The 15,182-nt window shown below is 51.0% G+C and overlaps 3 protein-coding genes across 5 annotated transcripts; 1 reads left to right on the top strand and 2 right to left on the bottom strand.

Annotated features, from left to right (window-relative positions):
* Nucleotides 1–5: 5 nt before the first annotated feature.
* LOC108023864 (methylcrotonoyl-CoA carboxylase subunit alpha, mitochondrial) lies at nucleotides 6–2,784 on the bottom strand. Its single transcript, XM_017093525.3, has 7 exons — nucleotides 2,655–2,784; nucleotides 1,779–2,544; nucleotides 1,213–1,719; nucleotides 860–1,151; nucleotides 617–804; nucleotides 385–556; nucleotides 6–324 (listed from the first exon to the last, which is right to left on the bottom strand). Exons 1-7 carry the CDS (start codon nucleotides 2,693–2,695, stop codon nucleotides 194–196), a joined length of 2,097 nt encoding a protein of 698 aa, XP_016949014.1. The 5' UTR covers nucleotides 2,696–2,784; the 3' UTR covers nucleotides 6–193.
* A 373-nt stretch (nucleotides 2,785–3,157) lies between these two features.
* Nucleotides 3,158–9,177, top strand: LOC108023874 (bromodomain adjacent to zinc finger domain protein 1A). Of its 2 annotated transcripts, XR_007764515.1 has the most exons (7): nucleotides 3,158–3,662; nucleotides 4,368–5,616; nucleotides 5,679–8,011; nucleotides 8,066–8,241; nucleotides 8,302–8,740; nucleotides 8,804–8,973; nucleotides 9,039–9,177. XR_007764515.1 is itself a non-coding variant. In XM_050888536.1 (6 exons), the coding sequence occupies exons 1-6, from the start codon at nucleotides 3,541–3,543 to the stop codon at nucleotides 8,901–8,903; spliced, it is 4,419 nt and encodes a 1,472-aa protein (XP_050744493.1). In that variant the 5' UTR covers nucleotides 3,158–3,540; the 3' UTR covers nucleotides 8,904–9,177. The 2 variants fall into 2 exon arrangements, 1 of the variants encoding a protein (XP_050744493.1); XM_050888536.1 differs by having other exon boundaries at nucleotides 8,804–9,177.
* A 1-nt stretch (nucleotide 9,178) lies between these two features.
* Nucleotides 9,179–15,138, bottom strand: LOC108023875 (DDB1- and CUL4-associated factor 5). 2 transcript variants are annotated; one of them, XM_017093555.3, is made up of 8 exons: nucleotides 14,963–15,138; nucleotides 14,348–14,802; nucleotides 14,092–14,275; nucleotides 13,617–13,883; nucleotides 13,289–13,563; nucleotides 13,097–13,227; nucleotides 12,351–13,041; nucleotides 9,179–10,146 (listed from the first exon to the last, which is right to left on the bottom strand). In XM_017093555.3, the coding sequence occupies exons 2-8, from the start codon at nucleotides 14,562–14,564 to the stop codon at nucleotides 9,695–9,697; spliced, it is 2,217 nt and encodes a 738-aa protein (XP_016949044.1). In that variant the 5' UTR covers nucleotides 14,565–14,802; nucleotides 14,963–15,138; the 3' UTR covers nucleotides 9,179–9,694. The 2 variants fall into 2 exon arrangements, with proteins under 2 accessions (XP_016949044.1, XP_050744494.1); XM_050888537.1 differs by lacking the exons at nucleotides 9,179–10,146; nucleotides 14,963–15,138 and adding an exon at nucleotides 11,276–12,277 and having other exon boundaries at nucleotides 14,348–14,956.
* Between the last annotated feature and the right edge of the window lie 44 nt (nucleotides 15,139–15,182).

Genomic DNA, 15,182 nt, shown 5'->3' on the forward strand with positions numbered 1-15,182 from the left:
CTTGGTTAACACTTTAAAAACGTTTAATGTCGTGGACAAAATACAACGGAACTCCATTATATGGACAGGATTGCTTAAGATAATAAATGCACTTGGTCCACCCTGAAGCGAAGGGGCTCATTAAAATATTTAGAATATTAGCTTGTAAATAAATGCAACAAAATCCCTGGTACGTAGTTCGGGAATAAATCCATTACTTAGTCTCCTCCTCGTCGACGAACGTAACCACAGCCGCTCCCTTGGCCACGTTGTCGCCCTCGGCTCCTCCGATCGACTTGATAGTGGCGTCCTTGGGTGCCTTTAGGATGTGCTCCATTTTCATGGCTGTCAGACATTGAAGTGTTGTAGAAACGTAAAATTTAAAAAAATTTAATAATTACTTACCGATCAGCACGGCCAAGCTGTCGCCCTTTTTGACCTGGTCTCCTGGTTTCACCAGGACCTTTTCCAAGACACCTGGCATGGGGGCCACCACGCGGGAGCCACCTAGCCCTGACTGATCGAACTGAGCACTCAAGAACTTTGGCTGCACCAGCTCAAAGTCCAGCTTGCCACTCTGCGAAAAGAAATTCGTTCAATATAAAGTCCATTTCCAGTTAAGAGATCTCTGACATACTTCCAAAAACAAACACACACTGGGACCATCAATATTGGCGTTATAGGTGCTGATGTTGCTATCGATGTTGGCACGGATTTTCAGACGTCCGCCGTCATGCACTCTTTCGGCCTTGATCGCCTGCCAGTCGCCACTATCCACCTGGATTTGCACATCTTCGCCGTCGAACTTTACAGCCACAGAGTAAACTGTCGGAATACGGGACCTTATGTTTGAGTTAAGCCGAATTGCATGCACCTTTACCTTTCTCATTCGCTTTCAAGTTGTAGGTGCGGATTAAAGAGTAGTTGAGACGGGCGTTGGGCGTGGCGGCAAAAGGATCCTGCCCCTTGTTGCCGTTGCTAAAGGCTGCCTGCAACTCGTTAAAGACCAGCGCCAACGCGGCTTGGCCTACCTGCTGCGGACTAATGACAATTGGCGGGAAGAGCGTGTCGAAGTGCTCATCGATAAAGCCGGTGTGCACATTGGCCAGCTGGAACTCCGGATGCGAGGCTAGGTCGATGAGAAAGTTTATGTTCGTGTCCAGACCAGAAATCTGAAATTGGCGTAACATTAGAGAAACCTCCAAGGGTGAAGCGAATCTTCCGCATACTCACGTGATACTCTCCCAGACGAGCAACCAAGGAGTTTAGCGCCTGCGTGCGGTTTTCGCCCCAAACGACAAGCTTGGCAATCATGGGGTCGTAGTGTACCGACACCTCATCTCCTTCGCGGACACCCGTCTCCACACGCACATCGGCTGATGGCTGAGGTGTAGTCAAATAGCGCAGTGGTCCTGCTCCGGGCAGGAAGCCACCGCGTGGATTTTCAGCATAGATGCGGGCCTCGAAGGCGTGGCCTCGCCGGGTAATCTCAGACTGCTTCAGCGGCAAAGGCTCGCCGGCGGCAATGCGAATCTGCCACTCAACTAGGTCGGTGCCCGTGATCATTTCCGAAATGGGATGCTCGACCTGCAGGCGGGTGTTCATCTCCATAAAGTGGAAGGACAGATCCTCTTTGTCTAGAATGAACTCCACTGTGCCAGCTCCAACGTAGCCCACAGCCTTGGCAGCTCGCACTGCGGCCTCGCCCAGCTCACGACGAAGTTCCTCTGACAAACCAGGCTGTGGAATAAACATTCACTTGAGTTACTGAAATCTAGTGGGTGCCACGGTGTCCTTACCGCTGGCGCCTCTTCTATGATCTTCTGGTGACGACGCTGCACGGAGCAATCGCGCTCCCACAGGTAGACAGCATCGCCGTACTGATCCGCAAAGACCTGAACCTCCACGTGGCGGGGCGAACGAACGTAGCGCTCCAGCAGCACGGAGCTGTCGCCAAAGGATTTCTGCGACTCGTTGCGCGCCGAGTTAAGAGCGGTGAGAAAGTCCTCCGGCTTCTCGGCGATCCTCATGCCCTTGCCTCCGCCGCCACGAACAGCTTTGATCATCAGCGGAAAGCCAATGACCTGGGCCTCCCGCTGCAGGCACTCATCCGACTGATCCTCGCCATGGTAGCCATTTATGATGGGTACTCCGGCAGCGGCCATTATGGCCTTACTGGTGCTCTTGATGCCCATGTCACGAATGGCGGAACTAGGCGGTCCCATGAAGATGACGCCCTCGCGTTGGCACAGCTCGGCGAACTCCACGGATTCGGACAGGAAGCCATAGCCCGGATGGATGGCCTGGGCGCCCGATCGCTTTGCAATGTCAAGGATGAGTGATCCCCGGAGATATGACGCCGAGGATGCGGCCTCTCCGACGCGGTAAGCCTCGTCCGCCAGCTGCGTGTGCAGGCTCTTTTCGTCGGGATCAGAGAATACCGCCACCGTGCGAACTCCCAGCTTCCGTGCGGTCCGGATCACCCTGCAGGCGATCTCGCCACGATTCGATATCAGGATCTTATTGATGGGCCGCACCTTTGGATTGGCTTCTGTGGCGAAGCACCTGCGGCAAAACAAAAACAAATTGGCAAGGTTTATGTAACAGTTCGTGGGTTGGATTGCGCCTGTCGATTCCGGGAGACTTGGGAGGCAGACTAGACTCTAGACTCTCACCTGGCATTGGCGCCCAAGTTGCGCAGCAGTCTCGCGTACATTCTAACTGTGTTTAGGTGCCTAAAACTATAAAATTATAGTTTATGGAAGCAGGCGCGCGAACGATCGTCTCTTATCACAGCTGGACGCACACATACAAACTCGGTGTTAAAGATGGGAGTTTATGATGGTTATTTTTTAATAGAAAATATATGTTTGATGTTATTTATGTTAAATATGTTTACTTAAGTGGGTTCTCCTCATAAGGTTTTCAAGGACCTTATTTCAAAAATGTTTTTTTTAACTGTATTATTTCTTACTTATATGTAAGACAGTTTTACGGCTACCCAATTTTACGTATAGGCATTTTAAAAAATGTCTTAGACAAGAGAAGCCTCTTTAAAGAAAATTAAATTCCTTTAAAAATACTCTTTTCAAATATCCTTCCGATTAAAAGAAACGTTACTTATACCGATCTATCGGTGTATCGATTTCCACCCTTCCGCGTCGTTGGCATTTTCGCGAAGTGCGGTAACATTTTACGGTAAAAATTCGCAAGGCGCGTGAAAATAGTTGGTGCGGTGGAAAATAAACAGATTCGAAGAGCTAATGTCGGTGAAGCCAGTCGAAAACAGAGTGGAAAGCGCCGGAACAGTGTCGAGGGCCGACAGCTTGTGAAATTGCGACGGATCGCAACGCGCGAAACGCTAGAAAACAGTTTGCATCGAAGCCCCTCCGAAGAGGCGTGAAAAGGCGCCTTTTGCGTTTGTCGCTTGGCGTTGCGAAATCTATCGGCTCTGAGGCGTTTTGTGGTCTCGGGAGTGCTTGGCGTGCGTTGCCAAGGACTGTCTTTGAGGAGTTGGGAATTGGGACATTCGGGACATTCGGGAACAGAAGAGCCGCAAACATGCCCATCTGCAAGCGGGATGGGTTCGACCTGAATCAGAAGGAGGGCAAAAACGAAACATTCCACGACAACGACCAGGTTTTCTGCTGCTACATCACCAAGCGCATTTTCCGCGACTATGAGTAAGTGCATCCCATTTCGCCAGCGCCCCCTCCCCTTCCTACGCCTACCCCTGCGAAGGGCGCCAAAGAGGACGCTGCGCTAAAGTATACAACAAAAGCGACGCTGCACAAGCATTTGCATTCGGATGTACGGCAACGTACATCCGTACATCACCGTTCGCTGTGTTTGTGAGTGCGAGGGTGCACCAGTGTGCGAGTCTCGTGGGCCTGGGGCAAAAAAACGCTGTTCGGTGGCGGGAAGAAACTACAGCTGCCGCCGCACAGCTGCTCGCCGTGGCGTTGCCACCTTTCGGCGAGCAAAGCCCGCCCTTCTGAATTTTGAATTTCCAAATTTTCTCCTATTCGGCTCGAATCTATACTCCTCTTTTTTGTATAGCTTTTAAAATATAATTTCTTGTTTATAGCTTATAAGTTCGTAAGGGTCTTACATAGTTGTTTATTTTAAATTATAGTTGCGCTAGTGCGTGGAAAAATAGAATTCTAGTTTTTAATTCTATACTCCTTTTGCTTTTATAACGTGTGTAATAGTATTTCTTGTAGCTTATAAGTTTGAATGGACCTTGCCAAATGGCCCAACATAGTTGTTTATTTTATGTTATATTTGTGTCAGTGCGTTGAAAAATAGAATTGGCGACTATTGATAAACTTTAAATCGTTTTTGTGTCAGTGCATACATCCTGCTGATATCCAATTTCATTAACCCAGAAACTACTTCCGGCACGTGATGGTGATCAACTCGACGGTGTGGCAGTGCGAGGCCACCGGCAAGGAGAACCTCACCTTCGAGGAGGCGGTGAAGAGCGAGCGAGCGGCGCGCAAGAAGATGGAGCAGTTCAAACATAGCCTCCGGGCACCCACCCTTCTGGTGGTGGAGCACGCCCGCCAGTCTGCGGTCAACACCCTGAACATGATGGTGGCCAAATTCCTGCGCAAGCGCTACTTCATCGGCGAGGAGGTGACGGTGCAGGCCAAGAAGAACACCGTGTACACGGTGGTGGGCATCAAGTTGGACAAGAACATGCCCGAGCCGGGCAATGGCATCTACGAGGACACGGACAGCCTGGTCTACAGACTGCGCCCCAACAAGGGCGACGCCAGTGCGGAGATTGAGCTGCCCTTCAAGCAACTGCGTCGCTCGCGCATGGAGTTCAACATCGAGAACCTTAACATGTTCATCAAGAGCAATGTGTCGCGCGTGGATGGTCTCCTGCGACCCAAGCCAGAGGCCTACAAGCAGTACGTGACGGATCCCGGCGTGAGCTTCTCCACCATCTTCATCGGCAAGATGCCGCGCTACTCGCCCGCCAAGATCAAGAAGCCCGACGCTAAGGACGCCAAAGACGCCAAGAAACAGTCTACGCTAAACAAGTACATCGTGGCCGACGAGGCAACGGCTGCCAAGTCCAAGGCGAAGGCCAAGTCCGATGCCAAGTCGCTGGCCGAGGAAATGGAGCGAGTGAAGCGGGAAAAGGAGGCCAAGCTGATTGAACTGGAGCGGGAGAAGGCCGAAAAGAAGGCCCAGCTAATGGAGCGCGTGGAAAACGAATGCAATTTGCTGCTCCAAAAGACAGACGATCTGGAGCGAACCGATCAGAAGGTGCTGCCCCGATATAGGAAGATTGTCACTCTGCTGCCCGAACGCCTGCTTGGAGACGCCTTCATGATGCGCGAGTTTATGCATACGTACACAGGACTGCTGTCCGGCATCGAGGTGTTTCGCCAGAATCTCAGTTTCTACGAGATGACACGAGCGCTGAGTGCACGAGAGGTGGCGGGCCCTCTTTCGGACATCCTCCTCGTGCTGCTCGGCACTGTCTTTGATCTGCAGAAGGAGGAGGAGGAGGAGTGTGCCGTGACCTACTCCGAGCGGGCGGCCCAAACATACGAGCCCTACTGGAGTATGGTGCAGGCCGCCAAAAGTCATTATTATGCCAAAAGGCACTTTTCCTTCAAGGTATGTTAGCTAACTTAACCTACAAAGAGCATTATCTAAACTGGATTTTCCTTTCGTATTAGGTGAACGAACTCCCGCTGGACGCACTGACCCTGAGTGAAGTGCTACGCCTGCATCTTCTTGGATCCGGAGCTATCATAAATGAAAAGGCGGAGCGGTGGAGAGTTATGTACCGCAACGGCTACTCGTCGAAGGAAGATCCTGGACTGGAGCTTCGCTTGCAGCACCCACACATTCTGCGCTTTTTGAAAAACCACTCTGTATATCAGCTGAAGTTTAGGGATATAATGCTCTTGATCCGCTGCCTGATGTCCCAGATTCTGACCTACTCGGGCACCATTAATCTGATTGAGGAGCGCATGGAGCAGACGGCGAAGGCCAAGCAGGATCTCCGAGCTCTGGTAGTCGGTGAGAACAAGCGATTGGCCGCCGTGGAGATCAACAGAAAAAAACTCACCCACTCGCACCACCTTGAGGTTGGTGCCGTTGAGCCAGAGAAGAGGGAAGCCATGGTCGAGAAGTTGAACAAGAGCATCGCGGAGCTGCACGCCCAGTCAGATACCCAGCATCGCAAGCACGAACAGCAGATGCTGAAGCTGCACACGCAATTGTTTAATTTTCTTGTGTACCTGGGGATGGACAGATGCTACAGAAAGTACTATGTGCTGGAGTCCATGCCGGGAATCTTTGTCGAGCACTCGCCGGACAGCCTGGACACTTGCTTAGAGCAACCGCCTGCGAACAAGTCGCAATTGGAAATTCGACAGCAGGCTACGTTGCCCAGAAGTCGCAAGGACTTAAGGCTATATCTTCTCAAGCTATATGGTGAAGATGATAAGAAGACCAGGAAGAGGGTAAAGCACTCGCTAGAAAACAAGGAGAACCAAGAGCATCGTCTTAACGGGAGTGCCGAGCCCATGGAGGTAGAAACGGATCCGCCGGAGGCCCCTTCTCATTTTGAACTGATGATGTGCAGCGGTGAGAAGAGAAACTGCATTGTGCACGATCCTAAAAACGGGCAAAGACAGCGTTGGTCCTACATCTACAAATCCGAGGAGATCGATGAGCTAATTAAGGCACTGAATCCCAATGGTCTGCGCGAGTCCGAGCTACTCCAAGAGCTTTCCGTTCTGCGATCCCTAATCGAACAGCATGTAAAGACCTGCCCGGTGGAAATGCTCACTCTGGAAAACGATGCAATGCGGAAAAAGTTTATTACGACGATGGAATCTGAAACTCACCGCAAATATGGAGAGGCAAACTTTGGATTGCCGAACGGCACCGATTTGAACGAGGTGATGCGCCTGCACCTAGTAGATCGGATTATTCAGTTTGAGAATGATATTTACACTGGCGATCTCGGCCGCCTGAAGGTTAAGGACATGGAAAAGTGGCGAAACGATTTGCTCTTGGGCAAATACGACCCACAGTGCAAGCTGCAGTGGGGCCCAGGCGGCAAACTGGAAGACGAGGCTGGTTCCGACAACGAATCCCACGACACTCACGAGGAGGATGATGTCGCTCTGATAGGTAAATATGCCAGGAAGCCATATCGGGATCCTGGCACGTATTTGGCAGCATCTGAGGATACAGAGCCCCCTCCAGACAGCGATGACGAGGAGTCCCAGGTTACTAACGCCGTTTCCATTCCAATTGCGGTACACAACATGGCATCGGCCCTCCTGCAAGTAGAGCAGGCCATTGCAAAGCGATTTTTCAAGGAACCGTTCGGTATGAAGAAGTGGGACCCCAAACAGGAGGCTTTACGACTCGCCTGCGACTCGCGTCTGCAGCAGTGGGAGGTATCGCTAATGGAGAGCACCAGCTTTGCCCAGGTGTTTTTGCACTTCAACATCCTGCACGACTGCATCCAGTGGAGGAGGTCTACCAACAAGTCCTTGTGCAAAGTTTGCCGGCGTGGTAGCGATCCTGAGAAGATGTTGCTGTGCGATGAGTGCAACGCTGGCACTCACATGTTCTGCTTGAAGCCCAAGCTCAGATCGGTCCCTCAGGGCAACTGGTATTGCAATGATTGCGTGAAGAGTCTGGGTCTCAAGGATGCTCAAAAGGAGAAGGATAAAAAGCAGGCGGAAAAGAAAAAGCGCAAGTTTATCGTCGAAGAGGAGGAGGATGAGGAGGAGGAGCAAGAGGACGACGATAAGTCGGAAGAGGAGGACGAGGAGCAGGATGAGGAAGTTGCAGACGACAGAAGCATGGCTTCCACCCACTCATCTACGAGGGTCAACGGGCGATCTCTGAGGGGATCCCGCACTCGACCCACGGGCAAGCGACTCACGTCGAAAGAGATTGAACAGGCCGCTGAGGAAGAGACCGAAAGTGCGGAAGTCAGCGAATTCGGTTCCATGACGGCCGATGACGACACGGTCGAAGAGTCGTAAGTGAGATCTACGAGTCCACTGATGTAGAACTAACGGTGTATCTTCCACAGCGATGACGAGAAGGTGTGTCAGAAGTGTTTCTACGATGGCGGGGAAATCAGGTGCGCTCAATGCAAATTGTTCTTCCACCTGGAGTGCGTCTACCTCAAACGCCCGCCGCGCACAGAGTACATGTGCAAGACGTGCAAGCCGGTGCAACCCCGACCCAGGCGCCGGCATAGTAACAGTGAGTCCACAAGCATAATATTCATAAACGGCTCTTACTAACAGCCCCTTTTCTCCCTAGTGAACGGTGACGATGACCACGATGAGGATGAGCCAAAGGCCAAGCGCTCCCGCAACTCTGTGCGCCTGTCCATCGATAAGTCCGCCCGGCAGAGCAACGGAAACAACAATAATAACAACAACAACAGCAGCACCAACAACAACAACCATCGGAGGAGCGGTCGCCGCACGAACGAGAACCTGCCATTGAACAGTGCCGCCTTGTACGACCTGCTGGAGCAGGTCATGAAGCACAAGGCCGCGTGGCCATTCCTGCGCCCAGTGCTGACATCGGAGGTCCCCGACTACCACCAGATCATCAAGACGCCCATGGACCTGGCCAAGATCAAGTCCAAGCTGAACATGGGATCCTACCAGCTGAATGAGGAGCTGCTCAGCGACATTCAGTTGGTGTTTAGGAACTGCGATTTGTACAACGTGGAAGGCAACGAGATATACGAGTGAGTAGACCACGATAATCGCGGAGAGGGCTTGATTATGACCCTTGTTTAAATCCTTTCCAGCGCTGGCTGTCAACTAGAGCGATTTGTAATCGATCGCTGCAGGGACATGCAGCTGCCGTTCAGGCCCAGCGACATGAACGGGGAAGTCGAAGCCTGCTGAGCCCAACGCTGATCTCCGCCAGCTGTCGTGTAAATTAATTAGCCTACTCTTAGCCGTAGTTGCAAACAATGTAGGTTTAAGCACAACCATTAAGTATACTTAAAGATGTTCCCTAAGTTTATTCTTCGCATTTAGGTGCATGCCAGTTCAAAGTTCAACAAACGCACAAGCAAGATTCTTATCTGTTACCTTTTGAGACATTATGTATTTTTAAATTATTGTAGACATTACGAAAATTCCACAATCAATAAATGAAATGAGAGAAAACGAACAACTTAAAATAAATAAGAAAAGGAAATTTTATTTTGTGTTAGATAGTTTCAGCTGAATCTTTAAGTTAATCTGGAAACGCCTAACATATTCAGATCCCTAGATTCAGTAGGGATGAAATCTAATAGACAAACTAAAGACAGAAATTGGTAATCCCATAATTCTGAGCAACTACACTAAAAAATAATTTTTGCGATTTGAGGTTCGCTTGAAATTGCTTGTTCATTCTGAACTCTGAGAAATTCAAATTTCGATTTTAAGGTGCTAGTTTTTAAATCACATGAGTTGTGTGTAAAAAAAAGTTTATAAAAACCTCACTTGTTTTCGTTTCTATTTAAACGAGTTACAGTGACGGACGCGTTGTAGTGATTAATACTTTCTATGAAAGCTATGAATGCTATAAACAAATAAGTGTGTTTCAGAGGAGTTCCAAACTGAAGATGTATGGGACTCAAGAACATTTTTTAGCCTAGGAGGTTATTTTAAGTAGGTGGAAATCCTAGCTCCAGTATGGGTGCAACCTACATGGATGAAGATGTGGATGCTGTTGACTCTGTGTTACAAATATCCGGAATTAGACCATTGACGGTCTTGTGATTGTGGTTGGACGTGAGCCGGCTGTTGTTGTTGGCCTCCGGTTCGGGAAGAAAAGGAAACGAACTGGAGGTGCTGGGAGCCTGGGACAACTGCGCCTCCATGGAGGTCATCGAAGTTGCGGAGGAGCTCTCCCCTTCGTCTTCGGTGTGGACGCTTTCATTGGTACTATTGTTGTGATTGTCGCCTGATGACGGCTCCTGCTCGTCCGAGTCGTTGTTCCCCTCCAGATATTCGGTGTCATTCGAGGCGCCACTGTCGTCCATCTCGGTGGCACGCATTCGAAGAGTCGTCCTCCTGTGCTTGGTGGGCGATAAACTCTGGCTCCTCAGTTTTCGCTTGCGTTCCAATGGACCGATTCTGGACTGCAGCGTGTCAACTAGAAACGAAAAGATGATTTGGAGTGGTCAGAAAGGAATGTAAGGGATGACTCCAAACTAATCACTACCATACGCTACTCATTACTAAGACGTATATGATTACAGAAACCGAACTCTACTACTTTGTCCAAGCATAAATGGGCAAGTCACGGAGCCAAGTCGGGTAGTGTCAACAAACCCCAGACACTTGCCAATAATTGTGGGTAGCAGTCCGCCCTCAGGTGTCAATGGTTCTGACACTAAGCAAACACTTGTCCAACAGGATGTCAGCCGACCTACACCCTCGTATCATGACCAGGCCATTGTTAGCTCCACAATCTCAGTCACAGGTTCAGTAAGTCCTGATATGGCGACGACTCTGCAGCTAATTATGCTGGCTCTGGTAGGAGGAACCCTTGGTCAAGCCAATCACACGGACTACAAGCTGGTTCTTTGCTCGATTTTGGGCCAGCTTGAGGGCGGCCTTGAACTTCTCCTAGGGAATTCCGGAAAGGGAGATGATTCCAGTGATCTTGTACACTTTTTGTTGGTGCAAGGGATGAACACTCTTCAGATAGGTTCGAATCGCGAGGAAGAACCCCGAGCAGCGGAATCCATACGACATAAACTCTACATTTTTGAAAGCGTAGAGGAAATGCAAGGAGTCCTAACCCGTCTAGTCAATACAGATGGCTTTTACATATTGGCGCTGGAGAAGGACACGCCTGAGGACGATGCAATCTTGATGGACTTCATGGCTAAAGTTTGGCTAGAGCATGGACACAGTCGGGTATACTATGTCCAGTCAGGGAGAGAACGAGTACTCCTGTATAATCCGTTTAAGCAGGGTTACGAAGTGGTTCAAGATCCCAAAACCTATGGAAGGATCTACAAGAATCTAGAGGGCTATCCTTTGAGAATATACATCTTTGATTCGGTTTATTCTAGTGTGATTACGGATGATGAGAACAACAAGGTACTGAGTGTAAATGGAGCGGATGCCAAGTTGGCCAGAACAGTGGCAAGGCAATTGAACTTCACGCCCGAGTACGTGTTGCCGGATGACGAGTACTTTGGAGGTCGCCTGGCGGATGGATCCTACAGTGGCGGAGTGGGTCGCGCCCACCGTGGCGAGGTGGACATAATCTTTGCGGGATTTTTCGTCAAGGACTACCTAACCACCCACATCCAGTTCAGCGCAGCCGTTTACATGGACGAACTGTGCCTCTATGTTAAGAAGGCTCAAAGGATACCCCAGTCTATCCTGCCCCTTTTCGCTGTTAACTCGGACGTGTGGCTCTGCTTCCTGCTGGTGGGCCTCCTAGGAACCCTGGTCTGGCTTCTTCTGAGGGCTCTAAACATGGGCTTGGGCATACAACGGATACGAAATGGATCGCGGACCACGAGGACTAGTTATTTTGGAGAAGCTCGCCGTATCTTAATCGACACTTGGGTCGTCTGGGTGCGGGTGAATGTGGGACGCTTTCCCCCCTTCCACTCGGAACGCATCTTTGTGGCTTCTCTGTGCCTGGTAAGCGTGATCTTCGGAGCCCTGCTCGAGTCCAGTTTGGCCACAGTCTATATTCGACCACTCTACTACCGGGATCCGAATACCTTAAAGGAAGTGGATGAATCTGGCCAGCCCATTTACATCAAACATCCTGCCTTCAGGGACGATCTCTTCTGCGGCCACGATTCGGCGGTCTACCGTCGGCTGGATGCCAAGATGTTGCTGGTGGCCGAGGGAGAGGAGCGCCTCATTGAAATGGTGTCCAAGAGGGGAGGCTTTGCGGGGGTCACTCGCTCCGCCAGCTTGGAGCTAAGCGACATACGCTACGTGATGACGAAGAAAGTGCACAAGATCCCTGAGTGCCCCAAGAACTATCACATCGCCTATGTCCTGCCTCGCCCCTCGCCCTATTTGGAGGAGGTGAATCGGATCGTGCTGCGCCTGGTGGCCGCGGGAATTGTGGGTCTGTGGACGGGCGAGGCGAAGGAGCACGCCAAGTGGAGCATCCAGCGGTTCCCCGAGTACTTGGCCGAACTGGACGTCGGTCGTTGGAAGGTGCTCACCATGTCCGACGTCCAGCTGGCCTTTTACGCCCTCACCATCGGATGCCTTCTCTCGGCTGTTGTGTGTCTGGCGGAGATCTTCTTAAGGCGCAGGCGAATACCAATATTTTTGACTCGAATTTAAATATATATCCGAGGTAAACAAACTCACCCGACTTCAGTTCCGGAGCCCGCCTAGGACTTCGGCTGAGCTGATCGCAGGCTCGACGTCGCTGCTCCCGGGCCGCTGCCTCGGCCGACGTGGTGGGCAGCTCGTCGTCTCCGAAGATGCGGTGTGTCTCCTCCAACCAGTCGCTGATCCGCGCCTGCGTGGCTACCTGCTTTTGCTCGCTGAGGAGCCTCTGGAGCAACTGGTCCACGTTGCGCGGCTGTCCAGTTGTACCCCTCACCGCCAGCTGAAGCAGCGCTCGCCGCTTCTTGGCGATTAGGTAGAATATGCGATTCGGATGAGTCTGCCAGCTCAGTTCGCTGACATTGGGCGTGTCAACGTCCTGCTCGTTGGCTTCATCTTGGCCCGGATCCGGCTGAGGGTCCTGATCTGGCTGGCGCTCCTCTTCGCTAGGCTCCTCTGTGGCCGAACTGGCCTCGCTCCGCTCAGTCGACGTGTCCGAGCTGCTGCTGGAGCTGCTCTGGTTGTCCACGGTGTTCCAGGACTCGAGTTCGTGCTGAACCAGCGTGTCGAAGAACGCCAGCATATCCTGGTCCTCTTCAGTGTTGCGGGCACTGAAGTCCTGGGACACGTGATCCAAGCACTCGCGGTGCAGGGCACGGCTGCAGTAGGGCATGGTCTCAGCTTGTGTGAGGGATCCCTCCCAGCCCTGCTGTGCAAAGGGGCTCCACAGCTGGGAAGTGATGTACAGTGGATTATTTGGACCATTCCGGTCGTCGCCAACTTACTTTAATGATCTTCTCCACGCCAGACGAGGCGAGCAAACAGCGCTGGCGATTGTAGCGCACCTGGTTGACTATGGAACGGTGGCCGGTGAGGATTACTGGCTGGGTCTCCATCCATTGGTTCTTCTCCTCCACTGGCGGGTTAAAGAAAATTCACATAGGGTTTTATAAGAGGGTTCACCTAGGCCGACTCACAGTCCACTCCGTCCAGCCGCCAGATGAACATGTTGAAGTTGTCCGACCCCGAGACCACCAGCTCGTCCTGTGGCCCTGCAAACGTGCAGCTCTTCATGGTGCAGGAGTTGAAGTACTCGTCGTGGTAGAAGGTGGCCACCGGCTCAGGTGCCCCGGGGCTGTAGAGGATCGGTGGTAGCCGGCGGTGCAGGGTGAGCAGCAGGGTGCCATTGCAGTTGAAGCGCACGCTCATGCAGCTCGGGGACTCCGGGATGTAGTTGTACTGGCAAAGCGCCCTGGACCGCGAAATGTGAGTGAGTTTAACCGTAGAAATTCCATGGGAACTTACTGCTGGTGGTGCCTCAGATCCCAGAGCATGGCGCCCCGCTTGGCATTGGCTGTGGCGAGGAAGTTTCCGTTCAGCGGGTGAAACTCGACGGCATTGAAGGGCGTCTTGAATTTTGCAAGGGCCAGCGGTTCCGATTTCCCCGCTCTAAGGTCATACACTAGGATCTCGCCATGCTCCGTGGCCACGCTCAAGAGATGCCCACTGGTCCTGTCCACACTCAATCCATAGACGGGTCCATCGTGCGAAAAGTGGTTCAGAATTTTTCCCCTTTATAAAATAAGTAGAGTAACGTGATTGTTTCGAATGTGTTAGAACTCCCTTATAAAAGATTCTGTTTTGAAACTAATTTAAACTAAGTAAATAATTATGATTTATAAAATGTCGGTTAGCCACAAAAAATATTATAGAAGGAACCTGAATTTTCAGATATATTGCTTTGAGATAGTTTTTTAAAGACATCCCTTAGAGAACTCACGTTTCCAGGTCGTGTTGGATAACCAAATCATCGTTTCCCCCGGAGAAGATGTGGGTGTTTTGGGTGTCGAATCCCAGACAGAAGATGTTGCTGGCATGCTTCTCGTTCATGGAGCGGGGCTTTCCCAGTTTGGACACCACCTCGCGGTCGATGTTCCACAGCAAAACCCTCTTGTCGTCGCCCCCTGGCAGATTAAGGATTAAAATGGATTAGCTGGGACTACAGGAGGGCGGATTTCAACAGGTTGGTCTCTCACCTGAGGCCAGGAACTGGCCGCCCGGGCTGAACTCCAGGGCATTTACACAACCATAGTGACCGGTCAGGTTGCGCTGGTAGAGATTCTCCGCCGCACTCAGTCGCTCGCGAAAAATGGCCGAGGGAAGGTGGCCAGCCACCAACTGGTGCTCCCGCTGACTGAGGGCCAGGTCCAGGTTGCGGGTCTCCAGGGAGCGCAGGTTCTGCCAGAGGGTCATCTTACCGGTTCGGTCAAAAGGTGTTCTTCACACGACAGTCGAGAGGCTATAGCTACAGCGAGAAGGCTCCGGAATCAGGTTCTTTTGTGGTCTCCAGTGGGGCAGCGGTCCAAGCATATCGCTCTCACACTCCGGTGGTGCTGTTCTTTTTTTAGTCGAGAAAATTGTGGCTTCGAAGTGGAACCGCAGTACACTTTTTCACATCGGAACTTAGCACTCAATTGCGCACTTTTAAGGGCTAGTAAAGCACATTAAAAATATATTTGCAGATGGTAAAATTACAGCCAGAGAAGCGAACACATCAATGTATTTTTTAGAGAACTGCGACGACTCGTTTCGACGTTTTTATCATCACATCGCATCGCCCTAATCAAAACTAAGACAGAAAGTATACAAACCGAGAAACCATCGAACAGCTGTTCGCCCAGCCAGTTACAGTGGTACCAAGGTGCTTGAAAACCTGGGATAACCGGGGGCTCAAGTCTTGGAAAATTGGTGCAAATATAAGGGAGTCACGGAAAGTACTTATTTCCCCATCTAGTCCACTCACCCCTACTCTTGATTGTGCCCAATTACCTCCCCCATAAAAATTCAGAAAAAAATGTTCAGAAACTAAAA

The sequence above is a fragment of the Drosophila biarmipes genome, chromosome 3R (assembly GCF_025231255.1).
Source record: "Drosophila biarmipes strain raj3 chromosome 3R, RU_DBia_V1.1, whole genome shotgun sequence".
NCBI lineage: Eukaryota > Metazoa > Arthropoda > Insecta > Diptera > Drosophilidae > Drosophila > Drosophila biarmipes.

Excerpts from the sequence above, each read along its gene's own strand:
- LOC108023864 (XM_017093525.3), bottom strand. The coding sequence starts at position 2,695 with ATGTACGCGAGACTGCTGCGCAACTTGGGCGCCAATGCCAG. Across the intron at positions 805-859 it reads CTTGAAAGCGAATGAGAAAG|TTTACTCTGTGGCTGTAAAG; the intron begins GTAAAGGTGCAT and ends GTATTCCGACAG. Across the intron at positions 325-384 it reads CAGCTTGGCCGTGCTGATCG|CCATGAAAATGGAGCACATC; the intron begins GTAAGTAATTAT and ends AATGTCTGACAG.
- LOC108023874 (XM_050888536.1), top strand. The coding sequence starts at position 3,541 with ATGCCCATCTGCAAGCGGGATGGGTTCGACCTGAATCAGAAGGAGGGC. Across the intron at positions 3,663-4,367 it reads CGCATTTTCCGCGACTATGA|AAACTACTTCCGGCACGTGA; the intron begins GTAAGTGCATCC and ends TCATTAACCCAG. Across the intron at positions 8,012-8,065 it reads GACGACACGGTCGAAGAGTC|CGATGACGAGAAGGTGTGTC; the intron begins GTAAGTGAGATC and ends TATCTTCCACAG.
- LOC108023875 (XM_017093555.3), bottom strand. The coding sequence starts at position 14,564 with ATGACCCTCTGGCAGAACCTGCGCTCCCTGGAGACCCGCAACCTGGAC. Across the intron at positions 13,564-13,616 it reads GATCTGAGGCACCACCAGCA|GGCGCTTTGCCAGTACAACT; the intron begins GTAAGTTCCCAT and ends TTCGCGGTCCAG. Across the intron at positions 10,147-12,350 it reads GGCTCCGGAACTGAAGTCGG|TTGACACGCTGCAGTCCAGA; the intron begins GTGAGTTTGTTT and ends TTTCGTTTCTAG.